Raw genomic sequence first — 23,628 nt, forward strand, 5'->3', positions numbered from 1 at the left:
TTTCGTGTGAGACCTAAGGGCAGTTTTTGGACAGATCTAGCATATAGTGTCAATTAATGTTGTCGAGATAACACGTTCATCTTCAAGGCCTTGACTGTTTTCCTGTTTTCCGACATAGGTGTAGCCTTTGGCACCAAAGTTCAAGAACCTCGGTTTTGGACGTGAGCCCACGAGATCCTCGATTGCAGACCCGTACTTAAGCAACAGGTCCTCCCTCCGTGCTGTCTGTATGATGCCAAATGCCGAAAGGCAGTCCGTCACCGCCAACACCAATCGGAATAGTGATCATCGGGTATCCTGCTTTTGCTGCGATTGAGCAACTCACACCACCATCAACCGAGATAGGCACAAGAAGGCCGTCCAGGATACCTTCAGGATGCCTCAATGCAGCATCAATGCCTTGTTCGCGAGACTTCGCTCGGATGTATGCCAGAGCCTCCTTGTATGTGTCTCCGACTTCATTTTCCGCCTCGAGGCATTTGTCACAATTATCCTGTCCTGTTGGCCAGGCAGGATGCGTACCGGGAACTCCGCCTTCCGAAGTGGTGTGCGTTATATTATGCATCATGACATCTTCGAGTGCCAGTATCCTTTTGTGATTATCCTCGAGCCCGCTCAGATAATTTTGAGGTCTTGGTAGAACTCGGTCTTGACAACTTGAAACTCCGACAATTTGGACCCCATCTTGCCTTCGGCAAAATCCCAGTCCCAGCCACTGGGCGGAAGAATCTCCTCGGCACTAGGAAAGTCAACCTCATAGAGCATTGCACCGACGGTTTTGATGCTATTCAAGAGCCCGACGAGGGCTTCATATTCGGCCGTCTGCTCCTCATTTGCCTTTGCACTTTCCCAGACCTGCTTTGCAGGCATTCCAAACTTGGCACCCTTCAGCACATCCTTCTTTGCCAGGAGCAAGGGATAGTTTGTACTGACACCGGTTGAGAGGCCGCTGTTGTCTACCAATACATCAAGCACAAGAACACCCTGGCAAGTAGGCATCGCGAGGCAGGGTTGAGCAGTCTCCATAGTCGCTCACCATCGTTTCTGTTGGTGAGGCGCATTTGCCAATAGCTTATCAAAATTAAGCTCAACGGGCTCGCAATCTTGCATGATCGGCTGTCTGCGGAGTACGATACCGTAAATAATCAGTAGATCAGCCTTGATGCGACGAGGCTGCAGATGTGCGATGAAAGCACGTGCTAATCTTGAACCAGTCAGGAAAGGCGCTAAACTACATAGAGTTAAGAAGGTTGGAGCTTCCCTGTTGCTTGGCGCATTTTGAGTCGACGTCACGCCCCAAACAAACTGGAGCCAATCACGAGAGAGCCTTCGACCCCAAGGAACACCGGAATATGTTTGCTAGAGCCGCACAACTTGGAATACAACGGTAGAAAAGTGAATAGATCCATCGTAATGTAGAGGATCGTCACGGATAGATCCTGTTGTATTCTGAAACAACATTTCTGAGATGAACGCCCCATCAAAAAGGTCTCCCAGCCATTTCCCCACCCATACACGTAAATTCCCGTGGCTGGCGCCTTGTCCACTTGGATCCTGCGTACTCGTAAACACGCACTCTCTCCACGGGAACTCAATTGACTTGACTTGACTTGACTTCGACCTCTGTGCGCTGCAAACAACAATCCATTCGACGCCCTCGCCGGTCCCTCTTCTTCTCAGCTTTTTTTGTTCCGGCCATGATCTCTTGATTCCGACTACTTTACTGCCTTCTGCCAGTCCCAGCAGCCTCGTATGCTGCACTGCTCCCTCCCCTCACCCGTCCCGCCGCAATCCTGAGTTGAGTGAGCTCAAGATTTCAAGATGGCAACAAAAGCGAGAGGGGCCATCAATGCTGCACATACCGCAGGCATCTTTGCCGATATGTCCCTCGATGGACCAGAGATTGGAACGTTGGTTGCGGTCGTCGACAGAGCGAAGAACCTCCCCAACAGAAAAACAATGGGGAAGCAGGATCCTTACTGTGCGATGAGACTTGGCAAGGAAGCAAAAAAGACCGACACAGACAAGAGAGGTGGTCAGACACCAAAATGGTACGTAAACCTAGCAGCGTCACTAGGACGAGAAGCTGACTGCAAAACAGGGACCAAGAACTCAGATTCGTCGTCCACGATTCCCTGGACTACTACAAGCTCAAGTGCTCCATTTTCAACGACGACAAGAAGACAGATCTTATTGGAGAAGCATGGATCGACCTACAAGAAGTCATCGTCCCCGGTGGTGGTCAGAATGACCTGTGGCATCAGTTGAACTTCAAAGGCAAATACGCCGGCGACATCCGGATCGAATTGACCTTCTACGACTCACGACCCAAGCCAGAAGCACTATTCGACAAGAGGAAACAAAGAGACAAGTCTCATTCCACAGCAAGCGATATCGCAGCTAGTGCCGGTGCTGGGAGCAGACAACTTGGCCCGCGAGAGATTAAAAGGCGGCCTTTGCCGCCAGGCCCAGGAGGCTATTCATCACCAGCCTCGGCCCAGAATACCCCAGAACAACCGCCTTTCTCTACCATACAACCCGATTTTGCACCAGATGCCTGGATAAACCGACAGCAAAATAATACCAATCCCCCACCACGACCACCCAAGCATCCCGTTATGCCCGAAACTCCCGATGATATTGGATATGACCTGGTGTCGGAATGCCCCCAAGATCAATATGAACCAATGCCTCCCGCAATGAAACACTCTTACGATCAAAGATCAACATCTTTTGAAGGCGGACATGGTCAACAAAGGCACCACTTCGATCAACGACATTCCTCACAAGAATATTATGATGACGATGCAATTCCTGATCAATATGCAATGGATGTATACGGGGAAATCCCTCCGATGCAGGAACAGCCGCTACCTATGATTCACAGAGCCAGTCGCTCACACGACCCTTATGAGCCGAACACGCCGCCGCGTCATGGACAACCTGCTTCCAACACTTCACCATACTACTCGTCACCTCCGACTCAGGCTATTCAATCAATGCCAGGTGTGCCTGGACCGCAACCACTTCCGTGGCAGAGTAGAGGTAGTCCCTCGCCAACTAAACATGCAGTTTACAGAGATAGCCCCCTTCGACAATCTATCAGCCGACATGATATGGCCTCTCAACCTGATCATTATGTCGAGCAACCCTATGATGATGAGCCACCCCCACCGCCTCCGGCTCACGGCAGCCAACTTGTGAGAATGCCCGTGCCTCCCGCTTCCAATCATACCGGCTATGGTTCACCTATACGGACACCTGCGAACCACGACTCTATAGAAGAACGAAGCCCTCTACAAAAGCTGGAGTATAACCCCTACCAAAGACCCTCCCCTTCGGCTCAAGAATTCGATAATCAGTATTCGCCTGTCCCCTCCTGCGAGTACGATGCAGGGGATGACTATGGTTCCTACCGTGATCAGTCTTCCAAGAGACGAAGCTCCAACAATGGTGCTCCTGACAGCTTTCAACCAAGACCAAGTTCTCACGTCATGACTCGCAATGGTCAAGAATTGCCACAGAATAGATCTCAACAAAGGTATAGTGCAAGTCCACAGGACGAGTTCCGACATTCTCCTAGCCATGGACGACCGGCCGACAATGGACATCGGAATAGCTACGGCCCACCTCGACGAGCACAGACCTTTGACAGCTTTGATGCTGCAGACGATAGACAAATGAAACGATCGGAGCCCTTAGTTGTTCGACCGCGCGCTATTAGCCCTGCTCACACCATCCCGCGTAAGTCCATCACTCCAACACCCACTACTCCAGAAGCGCGAAATAGCATGGGAAGCACACCATTCGGCCCCGACTCGTACGATGTTCTGAATCCGGGCACCAGTCCTCTAGCTGATGTTGGCCCTTTCGCAACCCCGGAACATGCCAAGGAAGCCTCGCGTCAGAACGAGCTCGACAAAATGAGGGATCCAGGGCCAATCATAGGTAACGACGGACGTATAATTGATCCGTCAGATCACTTGCCTGCCGACACTTGGGCTCCTGAGCCTGAGAGGAAAAGTCGTAAACCAGAGCACGTCATCAAAATCCGAACAAGGGAGGAGGCACGCATGCACCATCGAGCTGGATCGTCTCCAGCATCAGCCAGACCGCACTCCATTGCTACATCTCCCTATCAAGCCTCTCCTGAATATGCTCAGCCTCCTCAGAGTGAGGTGTCTCCGGCTCTGCCCCCCAAAATCCCGCCTTCCCCACAGGCAGAATCTACCCCTGGGCGAAACAGGCTCAAAAAGGCCATGCCAACTCGTCCACTCCCAAACAACCCCTATCCTCATGCACATACTAGCCCCGCTGTCATGACTGTCAGCTCACCAGTGGAAAGGCCCAGCCCAACAACTCAAAGGTACTCGATCGGGTCATCACCTCCGAGTGGTCATGTTCAACGCCCGCCTTTGGCCGAATACCAGATCCCAGCAGGAAACACATACCATCAGCGGGGTGGTTCAGCACGGCCCGACTATTCACAATCACCTTCTCCCACGAAAGCGTCATACCCACCACCACCAAGCGTCGCAGACTATGGGGGGTATGGTGCAGATGATTCGCTAGCACTTGAGCTCAGTACAATAGATATTGGCCCGTCAAGAGGCCTGCGGACTGCAGTGCGGTCTAGTCGTGGCTATGGCGGGTACTAGAAGACCTTCTGGTGGTCCCTTGGATTCGATTGCATTATAATTATGGCATTGGTACTCCCTGGAAGAGGAGTTTTGCATTGGCATTGAATAAAACGACAATGTGTCACAGTATCACCCAGCTTGGACAGTGGCTGTGGTTGATGGCGTTGGATCTTTGTATACAAATGGCGGGTGAGAAATGGCCGATACTGGGGATGAATGATTTCTCATTGTTTGATCGAGTCAAGCTGATACCCGGAGAGAACCATAACAATAATAAGAAATGGTAGTCTTTATTCTTCAATTCCCCTCCGCGGAGCAATGCCTACCATTCCACCACATCAACTGTAAGTTGACGGTACAACAATCCCTTCTTTCTCACTTGTTAAGTTATCAATGATTGGTTGTCATTGACGTCTCCGAATCCGAATCGGCCCTCGAACATCATCAATCCCGCTTGCTTCATCGACAACTTCACCACGCTGCAGGATCTCCACCTCGCCGCGGTCGCGCGCCTCAAACGCCATGCTCCGCAGCCGTGGCATCAGGTCGCGCCATTCCCGGACCCCGAGGGTCCGCAGCTCGGTCACTGACAGTGAGCGAGCGATCTCTGACGGACACAGCGTCTTGGGGTGTGCCCGCTGCGAGAGCTGCTGTAGGAAATGTTCCGAGAGCATGGTTTCTGCCATTGAGAGGCCGCCGACATTGGTTAGGGCGGGTGATTGGGTGAGAGATATGGTGAGGTGGTGTAATTGCGCTAATAGGAAACCGACGCATGGACGAATGGGAGGGTTGTCGTTGGTTACATAATGAATGAACCCAATGAGTCGAATCGTGAGTCGAATCATTCATTACATAAGGAGTCGAATCATTCATTACATAAGGAGTCGAATCATGTATGCATGAGTCGCGGCAGATTCGGAGTCGTGAGAGTCGACTCTTTAATCCTTGCTGGATCACGTCAGGCCCAATTGGGCATGCTGCGATTCCTAAATAGGCATTATCACGATCTCAATGAATCCACCCCTAAGCCAATGAACTCTGAACGACGCGAAGAGCTTTCTCTCCTTTCCATTCGTAGGGACTTTGGTGGTCGATCGTGTTGCTTAACTGGCTTATACCCTCCTTGCGGATCATGTACTTTTGTGTCTCTCGGTATCCGCCTGTGCTGGTTGACAACATCAATTAGTGCGCTACTCACATGGCAGGAATCGCAGTACCACTTCCTGGACTCCCGTGCAAGGGCGCTCCGCTAGCATAATTGTGTTCATACCAGGTTGCGCTGTGCAATCGAAAGACGTGCTTGCGACTAGGCCCGTGTGTTGCTGGCACGCGTTTTGTCCATCTGGTCCACATGGCGAACTGATACTTCACTGCTCTCGTTCGAGATCTTTCTTCGATTCCATCGCCTGCTACCATCCGAAGTCGGTCTTTCTGTATGGTTTGATGGTCTAGCGGCAAAGCAAATGCCATCACTATTCTAGATTGCCGTGGTTGACAAAGAGAACTCAGGAAGCGCTTTGTAATCCAGCCGGGCGTCAAGCTAGGTGCTTGGTATACTTCTCCCGACCAGTATATGAATCTTGGCAGAGCTCAACCTGCAATTCTATCTACGTTTGACTTGAAGCTCAACGAGAATTACTCAAACCGATGCACAGATCTAACGATTTGTCCTCACCGTGTCGATACGCTGGAGCTTCTGACAATACTTAGCATTCTGCAATTGCCGGCATAACCTCCCAGTCACCACCACACCGTGCCTCACAATATAAACATGTTACAACACAAAGATTACAGAACGTTGCACATCAATTCTGATTACCTCTGATGAATTTACATAATTTACTGGGTGCTTTAGCGTGGAAAACCGCATTGGTTGGATCTGTGCAGACCATCGTCGACTCAAGATTGGAGTATGTCAAACTCGGCGCGGAGCTGATTTCCTTTCATGATTATGACAATCTTAACGATGCCATCGACTATGGCCGCTTCATCCTATCCAAGGGGCGCGAGAATTTGGGGGATCAAGCCAGTAAAGGAGAGAATGCGTCTGCGAACGGAGAAAATGGAAACACTGTGATGTCTTGACGACTGGTCCTGGTTCTTGCTGATGGTAACGTAGCCACTTACCCGAGTTGCAGGTTTGAAGACTCAGACTCGCAAATACTGAATAGTTGTGACCGATCTAACATGGCTAGCATCTTACTTCCCACAGCCATCAGCTCTGATTCAGTTAATCAATTGGAACCGGCTCTGCAACTTTTGCGTCCACATCCAGGGGACCTCTCTTACCGTCAGGGTCTGCATTCGCAAGCCACATGACCCTAGTCTTCAAACTGTTGGTTAAACGGTTCTATAATATATGGCATCTTGTAACCAGTAGTTGCATAATTCCAAGTAGGAGATTTTTGGTATCCTCTCTTTCAGTAATGCCCTCTCAAGATTGAGTCTACCCACAATGTATGAGGGAGGATGAGGGAGTCGAAAGATGCCGACCGCTGTCAAAAGATTTCGTCCGACCCCGCAGCCTTGGCAACATTGTTGCCGGAAGAGCTTCCGAATTTTTCGGCTTTCTCTGTAGGAGAGTAAAACCGCTTGGGTCCTCGTTTCCGGTTCGACTTCCGACTTCTTTCGCCAAAGCATCCGGCATAGCATTGTAACAGATGAGGGCGTTTTAGCGCCATCTACAGGAATGGAAACCGACGACAGAGAGGACAACCGCCCTGGGAAGAGACAGAAAGTGGCCGTGGCATGCGATAGGTGTCGTTCGAAGAAGGTGAGTGAGCTGGCGGTAAACCGTGACCTCGAAATCTGACTCGAATTTCTCAAAGGTCAAGTGTGACAGTATACGTCCAGGTAAGACTCTAGGTTTGGGGTCGACTTTGCCCCATGTTTTAAGACACGGAGCCATCCATCACAGGGTGATATCCATCAACAGATCTTTGTTCAGCTTACGGTGAATCTCGATTCGCCTCCCCACTGCCCCCGATGACTCAGAGGAGCTGAGAAGACAATATCATCAGTGGGAATACGCTAACTAATGATGAATTCGGAACGCTAATGCTAAAGTGACAGTTTGTGGGCCATGCTCGCGAAGAAAAGATCGAGCCAATCACTGTACTTGGGATAGTGGAGATGCTCGAAGTCTTCAAATGTCAACCACTCAAGTTATGCACCTTCAGAGGCGCGTCAGGGAGCTCGAGGAGAGCAGACAAAACAAAGTCATGTCATATCATACAGATGCGAGGGAGACAGAAGACTATCCTATCGAAAAACCGCAAACTTCTCTGCTGGCACTGTTGGCCGACTTCAGTGACCAGGAGAGGGCTAAGGGAGAAGAGCAGAGCCATCGCCATAACGAGCCAATAAGGTCGTTCAATGAATCCACACAAGGCCATAGACCGTCAACTGTGTCCAATCTATCACCCCAATCAAGTGCTCCGACTGCTCACTCCCCAAAAGATCCAAAATTCAAAAACAGTCACCCACAGCAGGCTGCTACTAGTGGCATGATCGGATCTCTACCAGACCAAGGCCCAAGCCATGAATACTTTGGGGGGTCAAGTGCTGGCAGTTTTGTTGGTCAAGTCCGCGCGGCAGTGTCCCAAAAATTGAATGTGAGGGACCAGCGCTTGCCCACCGACGAGATTACTGACGGCTCTGACCCATCAAGCGCAAGGCTCCAAAGTCATTCTCGCTTACCGATCGACTTTGTGCTTCCTTCAAGAAGGAGAGCAGATGAACTTATGGAGGTGTACTGGGAGTTTGTGTACCCTTTATATCCATATGTCGACAAGACAGAGACCATCCTCAAATATCAAGACTTGTGGAAAGAAAAAAGTGACTACGATGAGGAGGCCATATTTATTTGCGGCTTGAACGTCATCTTTGCACTTTCATGTCAACTGATCGGGGAGACACATCAACGTGAAAACTCAGCAAAGGTGTTTTTTGAGAGGGCGAAGTCTCTTCTCGATCCATGGCATTCTGGGTCTTTCCAGTACGTCCAAGTCTGCCTACTGCTCGGACAATACTTTCAAAGCACAAATGACCCTCACCAATGCTGGACGACAGTTGGAATGGCAATCCGCACGGGGCAAAGTCTGGGACTTCATCTTCCAGAAACATCCGAGAACACGGCGTCACCACGGAAAAGGGAGCTTCTGAGGAAGGTCTGGCACGGTTGTGTCATCATGGATCGAATAACATCTATGACATACGGGAGGCCGACCATGATTGGGAAGGATCTCGCAGCAGCTGTGCCACGGCCCTTAGGCATTGATGAGGACAGGCTACAGCCCTTTGGACCCGTACCCACACCGGATCGACCATCTATAGTCGACTTCTTCGTGGAAACGCTAGGCCTTTACGAGATCCTCTATGACATTCTCGTAGCATTTTATTCCTCGTCAATAGCCGATGATGGGTCAGGAGAAGGCCGGTGGGCAAGGTACTTTGGCGGTTCGGAGCCTGACACGAACAAGGGCCCATCTGTGCATGCCATTGACCGGAGGCTGATCCGCTGGGAGGCCAATCTGCCTTCCCATCTAAAGACTGAACAAGTCTCTACTCAAACTGAGACAAACAAGTATTTCGTGCGCCAGGCGGTGATACTTCGCCAGAGGTACTTTGATGGCTTCCTGCTAGGTATTACATGCTAAAAGTCAATAGATATCTCCACATCAGACTACTTGCACTTCGGCCAGTGCTCTCTGCGTATGTTGCTGCAGAAACGAGCAACGACGACATCACCAGCACATTTGGTGGCATCCTCACTCAGCGCATCGCTTTTCAATGCGCAATTGTCTGTATCACTGTCGCTCAAGATACCATCGACCTTGCCTATACCCGACGATCTGGTGATCCAGCGGCCGTCGGTCCGATCGCAGCTTGGTGGTACAACGTCCTATTCGTCTACTCTGCCGCAACTGTGCTGGTGGCAGGCAAGCTCTGCCCCTCCATTCTAACAGAACTAAGTGAGAAGTCGATTTCCCGCTCATGGCATCGAGCTATCGAGATTCTCGAACACTATCAGGCTTTCGGGCCGGTCATCAAGCAATTAGTCGCGGCACAGCATGTCCTATTCAATACCCTTCCAGAGCATTACTCACAGACTAAAGGATCGAGGCGGCCCGAAAACAGCTCAGGCCACCTTGATCTTGATGCTAACAATCTGTCTGCGCTATCGTCTCGTTATATTGCACCGATGGGCCCAAACCCCTACAGCCATTTGGATTCAGATATTGATGTTGGCGGCGGCTGCAATCCTTTGGCTTCTGCGGATTTGAGCAATCAAGCGTTCAATTACGATTTCGACTTCGTGTTTGACAACAACGACCTATCCTGGCTCAATAGCATGCCATTCGAGCTCTGAACTCTGATTTCTAGCAAGAGGAAATCTTTCAGTTTATGGCACCTTGATCTTCAACAGCTTCTCAGCATTGCGATAGGCAATGTCCTCCACCGCCTCGTCACTGACCATCCCGCTGAGACGAAACGGCTCTATCTTACCGTGAATGAATAGCTAGCGGATAGTAAGATAGAGTTTCTCGTGGGAAACAAATTCACCGTTGCAGACATTGCGATTTCTATATAGGCTCGGGACGCTCGACAGATCAGGTTCATTCAAGTTCTTTTCAATGCTTCTGTTAAACTCTCCTCCAAACCCGTCCATCCCATAACCCCAAAGTTGGATTTCAGCAGTGCCTCAGCTCGCCTTCTTACCTTGTCCACATTGGTAAGATCGCGAGGTTCGTCCTTGGGACCATCCGGAATGGATTTGTTGTCAGGTTCCAACCTCCGAAGAATGCCCACGACGTCGTTCCAGTTGAACTGTTCCGCAAATGCGAAGAGTCGTTCTGACTGCACGGTGGGATCAAGTAGTGCAGCGACGTGGAGGCGCGCGTTGTCTCGAACGTGCACAAAATACTCTATGGTGAAACAAGCTGTGAGTAAAGAGCGTCCATTGTGTCGGAAATTTGAACACTCACGTGGCTGGATGATATCAGTCCGCGGCTTCGCACCATCCAAGAGAGCCAGGACATGAGGCATCGAGCTGGTGGTGATTTTCGGGCACAATGGTTTGCCCATCTGAAGTGGCTGGTGGTTAATCTTTGGGGTTTCAACACCTCTGCTGGGGAGCACTTACATTGAAATTTGGAAGCACGGCGTTGACGCTGAAGTGTGGGTGTTTCCACGCAACCCAATCCCACAGGGCACGCTCACCCAGAGTTTTTGACGCAGCGTATATCATTAGCGGAAGTGCCTCCGCTGGCGTTTCCTTGCTGTAAGCGGCTGCTGGCGCGCCCTGGTTCCAACTGTCTGTGTATGATCGTCAGACGAAAGCAGAATGTACGTCGCTGAGGGGACCAATCGGCCTACATTCATCGACTACCACGTTTGGCTTGACGAATTCCGGCATGCAAGCGGCTATCGATGACGAGGTCAGCACAAAACTCCTGACCGACCCCGACTTTGCCGCCGCATCGAGAGCATTGCGCGTTCCAGCTACCACGTGGGGCACCACTGCATCGACATCGGAGGTGGATGGCAGGATGCTTGCCTGATGACCGTTCGAAAACCCATCAGCCCTGACATTACATACGATACGCTGTCTCCTTGGGATTGTGGTGGGGTGGGGGAGCGTACCGAATGCACAATGCCGGACATCCCTCTAGCAGCACGGTCGAACCCAGCCGAGTCGGTCAAATCTGTCACAATGGCAACCTCGAACACTGCCTCTCCATACTCTTTCGCGAAGAACTCGGCCAGCCATGGTGCTTCTTCGTGAGATCGGAGAGTTCCACGCACTCGATAGCCGTTCTGGAGGAGTATGTCGATGATATGGGAGGCTATATATCCGTTCGCACCGGTGACCATGATCCATTCCCCTACAGAGATGCGTCGGTGCGTGGATAATACATTCTTGCCAGGACATGTGTTAGCAGTCATGCTGCGAGAAGGACGATTTGGCTACGACCTTAGGCACGTCCTCCCGTTGGGTTTCCTGTAATGATTCAGCCTTCGAGATGCTTCTGGCCTCGATATTTGGTATGGAGCTCTTCAACTGGCGCTTCCACGATTTAGCTCATAGTCTTTTTGTAGCTACCTAGGGAGTAGGCAAGTGCGGTAGAAACAACTCCAAAAGGTATGGCAATAGCAAACACCGCCTGGAAGGCGTCGGTCAAAACGGTTTTCCATGCCAACACATCGGCTTGGACCGTCGGAAGATTTACTCCCGGGACCAAGCTCACGCTGGCATCGTGAGATCCGATTGCCGCGGCAAAATCCAGGATGGAAGCGGTTGGAGCACCCACCCTCACAGCGGCTCTCGGTTTTGTACGTGGAACTCTTTCTCAATTCTTTCCCGGATTGAGGAAAGGGTGACTCAACAACTATCAAGCTAATGAGTGGAGCAACGGTGGTAGATTCGAGATTCATGCGCAGTCCGAAGGCGGACTTCATCCCAGATGCAGCTTCCCACCCCTTAGATAGGGTTCGGCTTTCCTGAGCCGACAGTGCGTGTGGCGGAAAGACTTACCGTATGACACACTTCTTTACGCCTTAGCAGCGACCATCGGACTAGCGGGCTGCTACCGGGTGGTATTGATGTCATTCGGTTCTCATGCCTGTAGGAATTTCTGAGTGTGTTCGCCTCGTAGCTCGCGGCACAAAGCTGATTCGTGTGGAGTTGGACATGGGTAGCCGCAAAAGCCGCTTCTTGCAACAATGAAGCACGTCAAAGCTCATGAAACGTCAATCCATGTAGCCAAGCAACAGGAAAATGGCCATGTTATTGATATGATTGTGATTCTCTGTCTATATTACTCATGCGACCATCTTTATCGCCTAAGATCAAGACCGCTGCAAGCATAAGTGTTGATGATTTTTCACCAGTGCGACAAGTGGGCGCCAACATACCGCTAGTGAGGACGCATCCCCATAAATTCGCAGATCATGTAGTCGTGGTGACTGGGGCAGCGCAGAGAATTGGAAGACGTGATTGCAACTCGCGGCTAGATCGACGTCCTATATCACCTTACGGGCAAAAATTCCTATTCTAAACCAAAAATCCGCCGACTATACTCGCATTATAAGCATCAGTATAGATAGCTATTTCTACTTACTAAGGGTAGTACTGCTATATAGAGAGAGGGCCGGCTACGGGCCTACGGCCGTATTCAATTAATACTACTACGGCATAGTATTATAGCTCCGTCGCTAGGTAGACCGGTATATATCAAAGCTAAAGCCTAAGGGGGCTGTAGCGACTTTCATAAGAGCTATTGTAACTAAACTAGTCCAGGTATACTATAAAGTCGTCTGGATCCGGTGACCTCCCGTTCGCTATCACATCGGAGCCGTATAACCCTTGCAAGCGTTATAAACCCGCTGGTGATTACAAATGCTTCATCAACCGAACCAGCATTTCGGCGTCATCGCCCATCCGCACTTCAGCCCCTCCAAAGCGCCGGAAATTGCGGACCTGGATCAGATAGATGAAGCACTCCACCCGGACCATGTTCTGTTACAAATACGACAAGACCAGCCGAGCAATCATATCGCCCGGTCCCAGGGGAATCTGATCATGTAACAGTATAAATACCGAATTTGACAGCCCAACATCAAAGTTTATTGAACAGGGAGAGAATACAATGTTGACATCCATGCTTCTTCGGTGCGTGGCAGTCGCTGCCTTTGCCTTGGGGTCAACCGCTGGGGGCAGTACACTAGCTCAAGGAGATTCGCTCAACACCATTTCGGATCTGAAGGTTCACTACCAAAACTACATCAACGCCCTCAATGGAAATATCACACCGAAGTCTCTGGAACCCTATATCGCAGAAGGCGTCGTTGCGCTCGGCTCAGCGTTCTCAGTTGCCGAGGTCGAAGCCAACGTCAGAGACGCGCAAGCCGAGCTCCCCGGCCTGCATTTCGATGTGGTTCAAATCATCGTTGAGAAGGTCCCCGGTCCGCTCGGGCATCAAGGATTCGCACACATCGCAGTCCTCGCAAACGTCTCCTTCGTTTCCGACCTGACCACAACCCCCGTTACCGTGCTAGAGTATGTCTTTTACCAATTCGAAGCTGGAAAGATCGCAGCCGCATCGTCGCTCGTGGACACCAGAGGATTGTCGGAGAAACAGGCAGAATCGGCTCATAACAGGTTGTGATATCGCTCGTGCGTTGTTGCACAATCGGATCATGTCGATGGGAGCAGGCAAACTATTGCCAGGTTGATGGGCCTGCCGTGACGAGGCACTGTCTGACATGTCGGAAGTTTCGACAAGCCCATCAGTTGTTTCGTGAACATCACTGACCAGTCTATCCCTTCCGCAGACGGGTGGGTGCTCTTTTGTGTTAGCGCGTGCCACCTCAAAACTCTGTATGCCTCGATATCAGGATTAGCAGACTTCTTATTCCCACTACTAGCTATTTTCTATGTCTATGAGCATGAAACTTCTGGAAGTAATCAAGCTTGACACACACAGATTTAAGTGACACAACTCGCAGCCCATAAAAGACGTTTTTGGCCTTTCCCGGGAGCGATTATCACGCCGATTGCCTGACAACTCCGTGAGTGCTTTTCGCTCGCCTTTATGCCCATTTTGCTCAACGGCAAGGCCTTCATCTGGAAGGAGAGTTCCCCAGGCGCAGAATGCGCGCTTTGGAATTCTCGTAGGCCTGTGATTTGATACGTAGCAAGTTTTCGATTTACAAATAACTCGTGAGCCCTAAGGGCCGCCTGAACACCAGGCTACTGGTATCGAAGCTAGATTAAGTAGGAACTAGGGAGGCATATCGAAAAAAGCTAGTAAGTAAGTGGCCGCTAGGTCCTTTTATCTCTCTTAATTTGTAGGTCTAAATTGCTCCGTAGCTAGCTAGCTAAATCAACGTAGCCTTTAGAGTAATTATACTCATCAATGGCGACAGGGATTAGAAGATCCCTAAGTGCCTTGTCACCAAAGACGAGCGCCGCAACCTTATTACTCCTTGCTCTACGCCGTGTCCTAACGATAAAGTGCTCTGGTTCATCACTAAGAGCAAAGGCAGTAGTAATATTAATGATAGGTGCATTATCTTGCTAGATAAAGTAAAGGCAATACTCTATTACCTCTATAAAGGATCGGCCGTACGTAAACGCCTCGTCGGTTTACTCAATATCGAGAAATCGCGGTGGGAGCCTAGGCTGATTTTTACGTATAGTACCCATCACGCTAATATCGATTGCGAGTAAGGCATACGGAAGGTCTTTCGTTATGAACAAGTTATCTATAAATACTACGTATTTAGTAGTGGGATCGCGGTTCCGGAGTTCGTGGTACAGACTCTATACTAATTGGTAAGTAGGAGCAAGTTTAATAGGGTGTGCTTTGCCATAGTATTGATATAGCCTCGCTTTATCACCAATTGACTCGGGGCCTTGCCTGCCGCTGTGAAATAGCCAGCTCCACGTATATCCGCCGGAACAGCCTAATTGCCAGGCCTTATATCCCTCTAGAACTAGCTTATTCTTGACTAAAACTTTGTCCTTAGAGCGCCCCGTAAAAAGAGCCATTCTCTCGTCAATAGTAACTCATGTAGACGGTTTTACTGCGCCCCCGCAGTTCTCACGTACTAAAGAGGCTAGTGGCATAAGGCGGTGCTAATACGGCTCCTCTTGGGTGAGTGGTTGATTGTTGACAGAGAAATGGCGGTGCATTGAGTGCTGCTCATCCAGGAGCCTAAATAGTGGCCTTTTCTAGGCGCGAGGCTACCCAGTAATTCTCTGTCGCCTTTTCTGTGTGTCTAGCTATATAAATCGCGATAGCAAGCCAATGGTAGAAGCTTGCTGGACGAGTTTCTTTCCATGGACCGGCCCCCCCGCGGCGCAGGCACGTAAGTTGCTGCTTCCTCGTTCGTGGCCGTACAAATTACCTCCAAGGCCACGGCGCCGCCTAAGAAGTTAAGGAATAAGTCAATTGGCTTTTTCTCATCCTAGAGCACTTTAAATGACTCATTTTGAGTACGTACTGGCGGGGTAAAGTGAGTGGGTTGGTGCTTCGGCACTTGCGGGAGCGATTTCAAGTGCCTGGACCTCCTTTTTCTGCCTTGTTTTTCTTTTGATCATTCAGGTACCTGAGGGTCAACTGATGCCTCCCAGATAATTTTCGGCTTAGGAATACGCCCAAAACGCGTTGATTGAGCCATAGTTAGTCCGCTAAGTACTGATGTTGACAATTCGCGTTTTTGAGGTGGCACGCGCTAACCCAAAAGAGCACCTACCCGTCTGCGGAAGGGGTAATTAACAAGTCTTTTATCCCCGCAATCTTTCGACCACCGAGGTGATTAATCGTCCCGGATGGTATTCGTTTGCTCAACCAGTCGCGAATCATTTGTAGTCAGTGCTGGATGTATACCAGTGTTCTCGTTTTAAGCACATTAATGAGATAGAAACTCCTGCTCCGTAACTCCTATCACCGACCCGCTCATTTTCGGTCCCAAACGCAATGATCCGTACACCTACACAGTTTACCGAGCAGGCCCTGAGCAGACATAGAAGCAGCTTCTGGCGTTTCCAACCCATCGGTTGAACTCATTGTCTGAATAGGGCGGTTCGCCCAGCGTCGAGTAATTTTGTGGCCCACGTGGTGGAAACCGATCGCGGATCTCACAGAAAGCTGGGTGGGCGGGATGTTCTCCGTCTAGGCCGAGAGCCTTCAGGCATGTGCGGATGAGAGTTCCTATAAATCCGCACAGGTCGGGACTCTACTTCGCTAGATCGCATACCCCATGGGGTATGCAGGTGAGCGCCCATGGTCACTGGCCACTATCCACGGCCACTCTTCCGCCACGTCTGTTCCACAGTCGGGATTTGTAGAGTATATAGATGTCAAAGCTCGGCGTGGCCATCGCGCAAGGCCTTTTCATGATAGTAAGCTCTGCACCCGAAAAACCTGCCCTTCGCAGAACCCACCCCACTAATAGGATCCATGCGCATACCTCCCACGATGGCTGCCAGCGGTACCCCAACCCATCACCTCGACTGCAAGGAAGACTTTTCCAACGCCAATGAGGGCAAAGCTTCGACCGCGAAGACGTCATCAGAGGTCCAAATCGAGGATGCCACCCACGATCAAGAGGGCAATCTTGTCTACAGTGATCCGGACGTTGAACCGGAGATCCACTGGCGGACCTGGGTCGCATTCTTCGCCGTGACGCTGCTCAACTTTACCTACTCGCAAACTACCGCTGGCGTACCCGTCGCAGTGAGTATTCTTCTGAAATCCGTGCATGAAAAATGATGTGCTGATCCAAAAATCTCGAATTTACAGTTGAGTTTTATCGCCGCCGACGTCAACTTAACCGCAGATGCAGCCTGGATTGCCAATGCGCCGTCTATTGCAAACGCAGTGCTGTCGCCCATCTTTTCGGTTGCTTCAGACACATTTCAGGCTAGGAAGGGTATCATGGTCGGTGCCTGCTTGACAGCATTCGTCGGATCTGCGATTGGAGCTGGAGCCAACAGCCTCTGGCGGCTGGTTTTCTCCCAGACGCTTCAAGGCGTAGGTGTCGCGATCGTTTCAGTCGTCTATACCGTCCCCGCCGAGATCTTACCTAGAAGATGGCGACCCAGTGAGTCACGCTAACAGAAACAGCCGTACAATTCAACTGATACATGACTGCAGTGGCTCAAGCTTCCCTCTTGGGCGGCTCTGCCATATCTTGTATGGTTGCACCCCTCAGTCTTGGTGGACTTATCAAGCATCAGCCTCACGGCGGCTGGCGAAACTATTTCGTGAGTCAAAGACTGCTGTGGACCAGTCACCTTCTGTGATACTAACCTGTAAAGTGGATCCAAACCGCCCTCTGGGGGTTGTCTACGGTGACACTCTTTGTTGGCTACCGACCACCGAAGCGCCACACACGATATCAAAATTATTCCCTGTGGCAGAAAGTGTTGACCCTCGATCTTACCGGCTTCTTTCTCTTCACGGCCGGCCTGACATTACTCCTCGCGTCAATCAGTGTCGGCGCCGGCAGCTTCGCGTGGAGCAGTGCCAATTTTCTCGCCCCGTTCTTGGCCAGCATCGCTGTGTTAGCCGCTCTGGGGGTCTGGGAGTGGAAGGGGACCTCCACCGGGATGTTTCATCACGATATCTTCTCGTCGGTCAACCTGAGTGGTAGACGCTTCATCCTCTCGGCGTTACTGATCGCTTTTGAAGGGCTCTTACTGTTCAGTATTGTCGTCTTTGTGCCGATGTTGTGAGTCATTTTCGTTGTCCTTTTCAGATGGAATGGGTGTTGACATCTCCAACAGGTCTGCAGTCTTCTCATCGGATCCATTCATCATTACTGCCCGAATTGTGCCATTCTATTTTTGTGCGTCTGTCTCGGCTTTCATCTATGGCTATATTGGCACCAAATTCAGGACCGTCCGATGGCCCCTCATGTTCGGATTCCTCATGTATGCTGCCGGCATCGGAGCTTTGATATCTGTTCGCCCGAATAACTCTACCAACGCATTGATCTTTTCTGGACTTGCGGGACTTGGGCTTGGAGCACCACTCGCTCTTCTTTTTGTCTCAGTACAGCTTGCCGTCCCACACCATGTCCTGGCAACGGCGACCGCGTTGGTTGCATCCGCAAGGGCCATCGGGATCTCCATATCCACCGCTGTTTTTACCGTCGTACTCAGCAAAGTAACGGCATCCAAGGTAGCAGCTTGGGTCCCAGACGCTGCCGTCGCAGCGGGCGTTCCGGCTGCCGAACTTTCCGCTTTTGTCACAGCCATCGCATCCAGCGATCCTGATGTGAGCAATATCCCAGGAGTCACTGCCACCATGATTCAAGCGGGCGTCATGGCGATGAAGAACGCCACCTGTGACGCTTTACATGTGGTGTTTGCTATTGCGCTGCCCTTCGGGTTGATATCGGTCCCTATCGCCTACTTCCTGGGTAGCTACAAGGACTCCATGAACTATATTGTGGAAGCTCCGATGGAAGAGCTACATGCAAAACGCGGCCAGGGAAAACTTGCCGAGGATTGACTCGAGAACTAGACCGTCGAAGACGGCCTAGTTGTAAGAGCATCGAAGGCGGAAACTCAGTAACTCGTAAGATGTATCCTGTATATAGTTTCTGTTATTTGCTCTATTGAACTCCTTAATATATAGCAACAAGAGTGGCCCTAAATCAACCTATCAACCCACCATAGACTCTCCGCCATGGAATCTCTCTGGAGATCATCTGTAAGACAATTCTAGGGCAGATTCTAGGTAGTTTCGGAGCGATTTCGGCAGACTGACATTGGTAGAGGCAACGCCTTGGCCGGGACCTTTTGAATGCCTCTATGGGAGATACATAGAATTCGCCCGTCCTTCTAGTGTGTATGCGTGTTCCGGTGTACTGAGAGTCCCGGTCGGTGTGGTGAGACTCCCTACGCCGTTTGTCAGCGCTTTGCCTCAGGAGCTGTCAGAACGGAAGTGGGCTTTGAGCGTGCCCGTGCCGCATATCCCACATTTCGTTGTTCGGGACGATCTTCCCAGGCCGAGGAGAGTTCACGAACCAACTATCGCGCCCCGCAAGCTGGATGATTCCCACTCCGCAGTCTCTGTACCATGTCGAAGCACAGAAACTGGGAGCGAGTGCTGCAATAGTGATCACCTCCAAGTGTTTTAAGCATATGATTGTGTTACAAAACGATACATTTGGACGCGCATGTGGCTGGCACATGGCTGGTCAGAGGCAACTGGGCAACCAGTACGGAAGCAGACACCAAATGTGAAGGGCGATATGTCACCATCGTTTTGTGTGTTGTTCATCGTTGTCCAAGATTCCAAGTAGGGTCGAAAGAGTGGCTAATGCCCATCTCGCCAGCTCGCCGAGCTACCCTACTGCTAAATCAGACAGCATACAAACTCGAACAAACGACATATGTGACTGCCGATGCATGTATTGGGTTTGTCGAAAGCGACGCACTGCTACGGAAACTGGCTTCTGACGGACCATTCATAAATTACGCAAAACTCTCTAGATATTGACCAGCACTTCCCCTCCAACTTTTTTGTCCTCCTGATGGCCAAACATAACGAAGGACTTGTCATGGTCGATGAATTTCTGCTCGTCGGGCAGAACCACTTTTAGAAAGTCTTTACCTTGGTAAACCTCGTTCGAGCATTTGGGTTAGTGAACATGTTCTGGACATCTGAAGTTCAGGGAAACTTACTTCCAAGAATGTCTCAAGGCTGTCCGCTTCCATGATGGCCACGCCATCAAATTGGCCCAGAGGCACACCTAAAGGACTCAGACCAGTTTGAGCCTGCTTGTCGACGTGGAACTGACCAGCGTAGTTAGTATTCGTACAATCGAGTTCCCCACGAAGACAGCTAGATGGGCTCCATACTTGTGAGTAGAAGGTGATATGAAGCTTCACAGCCTCGATGTTAAGCCACACTTTAGGGTGTTCCTGCGACCAGCTACACCTGACGTTCAGTGCAAAGCAGAATCGATCTCTACCAGATCCCACTCACTATCGATGAAATTCTTCATCGCTGAGTTCTCCCGATTTGGTTATCAAAGCATAGATCCTCACTGGAGCCATGGTGATGAGTCTTCGTGATGCTTTGCACCCGTGAGCTGCTCCTGTGCTTGAGGCGCCTCGAGATGGCAGTTGTTGATACGCGAAATCGAGTATAGAAGGTTGATGGCTGACATATCACCAAATAGAGGTTTCCCCTCCGCAGGCAGGTTCATACAGCCGTCTTGAGCCGTGCTTCGGAAGACGTGCCTCGGATACGCGCACTCGACTTCCGCATGCCATGTCGATCCGTCCCGCCAAGCATTCGCCCTGGACATCATATGTTCGTTTTTATGACAAGAGCAATTGAAGACGAGGCCGATCTGTGCCTCATGGATGCCAAAATTATGCTGCGCGGTGCAACAACATCTCAAGCACAATGAGCGGTATCGAGTCATACGCGGGTGATAGACACGATGAGTGCAAGGCATTCAGGGTCAAAGGAAGAGAGCTGCAAACATGAACCAATTGGTTGGTAGGTTTGGAACCTGAAAAGCGAAGACTTGCTCCTAGGTTTACCGGCCACAAGAAGAAAGAATCGGGAATTTGGTTTTGAGCTTTTGCAACCCATGTTCTCGGGTCTTGCCTCATGTTGGCGAAGGTGACTACGCTGCTTTTGGCAAGCACTCGAGCATGTATGAGATCTCTGTCTCTTTCAATCCTATGGACTCTGTTCTTGTTTATATACAAACTTATGAGGCATCTGATCTCCGTGAGCCCCTTTTCCATGGTTTCAAATCACTCATTGATTTCCAAGCATTGCAAATGTTGATACAATGGCAATTTATGACAGGAGTCACTGGAATCACTCAGAGTTTAGTATCCATATTTGTTAGCGCATCACGTGTGACGTGAGTTAGTACGCGCTAGCTCGTTGGCGCCAACATCTCATTGCCATGGTTTATGGAGCAAAGGTTGCTCCGAGTTTTCTGTACAATTGGACTAGCTGAAGGCGACCGTCAGGAACTGTGTGAACGTGACATGTCTATCATTTACTTGGGCGCCAAGAAGTTTATGGTTTGTTCTAAAATAATAGTGTTTTGTTATTTATTCCGAGGAGCTAAAAGTGTACGGCCCCTATTAAGTACAGCTGTATAATATCATTTAAGATATCTATCCTAAAGTACTTTACTAGAAAATTTTAGTATAAAACTGTAAGAGTATAAGCAACTTAACGAAAACACTAAGATAATCGATCAATTACTATATAGTCCTTAGAACATCGACTATAAGAACTTAAGGAGTCTAAAAACCTCGCATGCGATCCGCATAGCCCCTGAGGTCTTATATACTAGGCCCCTTAGTGTTTCAGGACTAGTCTTGGCATGGGATGGGTGCTTCTAGGGTCCACCGTAGTCCTATCCCGTGACAAAAACAATCTATATAGTGGCACTACGCCGCTAGTATTTAGCACCTTACTAAGCCTTTAGAAGTAATTAGTGTCATGACGTTCGTTAAATATCCCTCGTCTGTCGTTTATTCCCTTTTGTCTGTCATTTTAGGTAAAGTGACGGATAAACTCGACCCCTGCTGACAGTTGGTTTTTCTAGGCCCCTAGAACGCCAAGATATTTCGCCTTGTTGGAAAATTTCTGTTCATGCCTGCAAGGCAGCATACTGAGAAGACGCGCCAACTGCATCACAACCTTGCGAAGGATAGGGCCATATATGAATTATTGGCGTGTGGTGCAGAATGACAGAAGAGCTAAGTACAGCGCCCGTGCTGTCAACACCCGACACCCATATTATAGATGAAGACTTGCCTATCCTCTCCCGCCACCCGCCCGACGATTTATCCGATGAACAAATATATCATCGCTATGAAATTTCTCGGACTATTGGGGAGATCAAACAGCATAGATGGAGACGCGTCGCTCTGCAGTTCCCTGATCAGATGCTACCACACTCCGCTCGGGTCTATCAATTCCTAGCGCGAGGCCTGGGACCAAATCAATTACCCAAGAGCTCAACTGCTCAAAACGGAACATTTGCTCCCGAAATTGATCCATCTGAACAGTCTGACAGCGGTCCCATTCCAGTAAAACTCACGATACTGGGCGATACTTCTTACGGCTCCTGTTGTGTGGATGAAATCGCTGCTGAGCACGTGAATGCCGACGCCGTTGTGCACTACGGGCGAGCATGCCTGTCGCCTACGGCAAGGCTGCCAGTATTGCACATCTTCACGAAGATGGACCTGGACTACGACTCTGCGATAAAGACATTTCGCGAACTTTTCCCTGAGATGAATACTAAAGTGATCTTGACCGCTGACGTTTCTTATGCGCTCCATGTCCAGCCATTATCCCGCTTGCTTCAACGTGCGGGATATACTGACATTTTCGCGGCCTCCATCATTCATGATCCATCTTCTTCGATTCCAAACCGCACGGCTCCTGACTCACTGAAATCAGATCCTGCAACCGTGTCAGCGTGGAACTTATTCCACATATCCGACCCACCAACTTCTCTTCTATTGACCCTTATATCTCGCATGCGCAGCATCAAGATTTTCCCCACTAGTTCTAGTTTTTCATCAACATCACCAGCAACAAAATTTGAAACACCCACGCAAATGCTTCTGCGACGCCGTTATGCGCTGGTAACGTCTCTAACAACAGTCTCCACCTGGGGAATCCTCATCAATACACTCTCTGTCAAAAACTATTTGTCAATACTTTCTCATATCCAACGGCTCATTGCTGACGCAGGCAAGAAATCTTATCTTTTCGTCGTGGGCAAGCTCAACGCGGCGAAGATTGCCAACTTTTCGGAAATAGGAGGTTGGGTGGTCATCGGATGCTGGGAGAGTAGCCTGATCGATTCTAAAGAATTTTTCAGGCCGATCATCACCCCGTTCGAACTGGAATTGGTGCTGCAAAGGGATGACGAGAGGGTTTGGACAGGACAGTGGAGAGGCGATTTTGCAGGGGTCCTCGAGGCGGCCGCTAAAAGGAAAGTGGGCAATGATGAGAGTCAACATCCATCAAACAGGAATGGCGGCGCTGAAATTGTAAAAGAAAGAGATGGGGATCTATCAGACCATGATGCTTCCGAAGAGTCGGAATCAGAGCCTCCCGAGTTTGATCTCAGAACGGGTCGCTACATATCAAGAACGAGACCGATGCATACAATGCGATCCAGTGAGGGGCAAGTCGGAGCGGCTGCGCCGCAATCCACAGCACTTGCGAAGCGGAGCAAAGGTGATATGATCACCGTCAATGGCGTTTCTTCGCCAGCAGCAGATTATTTGTCCCAGCAAAGGACATGGAGGGGCCTAGGGAGCGACTTCGAGGTAAAGTATGAAGATGAGGAGACTGGAAGTACCATCGAAGAAGGGCGGACAGGCGTTGCACGAGGATACGCTGTGGGAGAATCTTCAGCAACGTGAAATGCTGACTGGTATGTGATGCATACCAATGAAAGACTCGAT

General features: G+C 50.1%; 10 protein-coding genes across 10 annotated transcripts; 5 read left to right on the forward strand and 5 right to left on the reverse strand.

Annotated features, from left to right (window-relative positions):
• Positions 1–196: 196 nt before the first annotated feature.
• Positions 197–565, reverse strand: A1O9_00713 (uncharacterized protein; the record flags this gene model as incomplete). The annotated part of the gene is made up of 1 exon (XM_013409876.1): positions 197–565. The coding sequence occupies one exon, from the start codon at positions 563–565 to the stop codon at positions 197–199; it is 369 nt and encodes a 122-aa protein (XP_013265330.1).
• A 50-nt stretch (positions 566–615) lies between these two features.
• A1O9_00714 (uncharacterized protein) lies at positions 616–999 on the reverse strand (the record flags this gene model as incomplete). Its single annotated transcript, XM_013409877.1, has 1 exon — positions 616–999. The coding sequence occupies one exon, from the start codon at positions 997–999 to the stop codon at positions 616–618; it is 384 nt and encodes a 127-aa protein (XP_013265331.1).
• Positions 1,000–1,821: 822 nt separating this feature from the next.
• Positions 1,822–4,658, forward strand: A1O9_00715 (uncharacterized protein; the record flags this gene model as incomplete). Its single annotated transcript, XM_013409878.1, has 2 exons — positions 1,822–2,051; positions 2,102–4,658. The coding sequence occupies 2 exons, from the start codon at positions 1,822–1,824 to the stop codon at positions 4,656–4,658; spliced, it is 2,787 nt and encodes a 928-aa protein (XP_013265332.1).
• Positions 4,659–5,044: 386 nt separating this feature from the next.
• On the reverse strand, positions 5,045–5,314 carry A1O9_00716 (uncharacterized protein; the record flags this gene model as incomplete). Its single annotated transcript, XM_013409879.1, has 1 exon — positions 5,045–5,314. The coding sequence occupies one exon, from the start codon at positions 5,312–5,314 to the stop codon at positions 5,045–5,047; it is 270 nt and encodes an 89-aa protein (XP_013265333.1).
• A 1,150-nt stretch (positions 5,315–6,464) lies between these two features.
• Positions 6,465–6,807, forward strand: A1O9_00717 (alkanesulfonate monooxygenase; the record flags this gene model as incomplete). Its single annotated transcript, XM_013409880.1, has 2 exons — positions 6,465–6,713; positions 6,760–6,807. The coding sequence occupies 2 exons, from the start codon at positions 6,465–6,467 to the stop codon at positions 6,805–6,807; spliced, it is 297 nt and encodes a 98-aa protein (XP_013265334.1).
• A 1,054-nt stretch (positions 6,808–7,861) lies between these two features.
• Positions 7,862–10,011, forward strand: A1O9_00718 (uncharacterized protein; the record flags this gene model as incomplete). Its single annotated transcript, XM_013409881.1, has 2 exons — positions 7,862–9,261; positions 9,309–10,011. The coding sequence occupies 2 exons, from the start codon at positions 7,862–7,864 to the stop codon at positions 10,009–10,011; spliced, it is 2,103 nt and encodes a 700-aa protein (XP_013265335.1).
• Positions 10,012–10,262: 251 nt separating this feature from the next.
• Positions 10,263–11,588, reverse strand: A1O9_00719 (uncharacterized protein; the record flags this gene model as incomplete). Its single annotated transcript, XM_013409882.1, has 5 exons — positions 10,263–10,567; positions 10,628–10,727; positions 10,786–10,958; positions 11,019–11,199; positions 11,286–11,588. The coding sequence occupies 5 exons, from the start codon at positions 11,586–11,588 to the stop codon at positions 10,263–10,265; spliced, it is 1,062 nt and encodes a 353-aa protein (XP_013265336.1).
• A 5,039-nt stretch (positions 11,589–16,627) lies between these two features.
• On the forward strand, positions 16,628–18,667 carry A1O9_00720 (uncharacterized protein; the record flags this gene model as incomplete). Its single annotated transcript, XM_013409883.1, has 5 exons — positions 16,628–16,885; positions 16,952–17,252; positions 17,306–17,415; positions 17,470–17,882; positions 17,938–18,667. 5 exons carry the CDS (start codon positions 16,628–16,630, stop codon positions 18,665–18,667), a joined length of 1,812 nt encoding a protein of 603 aa, XP_013265337.1.
• A 982-nt stretch (positions 18,668–19,649) lies between these two features.
• A1O9_00721 (uncharacterized protein) lies at positions 19,650–20,220 on the reverse strand (the record flags this gene model as incomplete). The annotated part of the gene is made up of 4 exons (XM_013409884.1): positions 19,650–19,784; positions 19,846–19,956; positions 20,023–20,095; positions 20,150–20,220. The coding sequence occupies 4 exons, from the start codon at positions 20,218–20,220 to the stop codon at positions 19,650–19,652; spliced, it is 390 nt and encodes a 129-aa protein (XP_013265338.1).
• A 1,668-nt stretch (positions 20,221–21,888) lies between these two features.
• A1O9_00722 (uncharacterized protein) lies at positions 21,889–23,586 on the forward strand (the record flags this gene model as incomplete). The annotated part of the gene is made up of 1 exon (XM_013409885.1): positions 21,889–23,586. One exon carries the CDS (start codon positions 21,889–21,891, stop codon positions 23,584–23,586), a length of 1,698 nt encoding a protein of 565 aa, XP_013265339.1.
• Positions 23,587–23,628: the final 42 nt, after the last annotated feature.

The sequence above is a fragment of the Exophiala aquamarina genome, assembly GCF_000709125.1.
Source record: "Exophiala aquamarina CBS 119918 chromosome Unknown aczIA-supercont1.1, whole genome shotgun sequence".
NCBI classification, from domain to species: Eukaryota; Fungi; Ascomycota; class Eurotiomycetes; order Chaetothyriales; family Herpotrichiellaceae; genus Exophiala; species Exophiala aquamarina.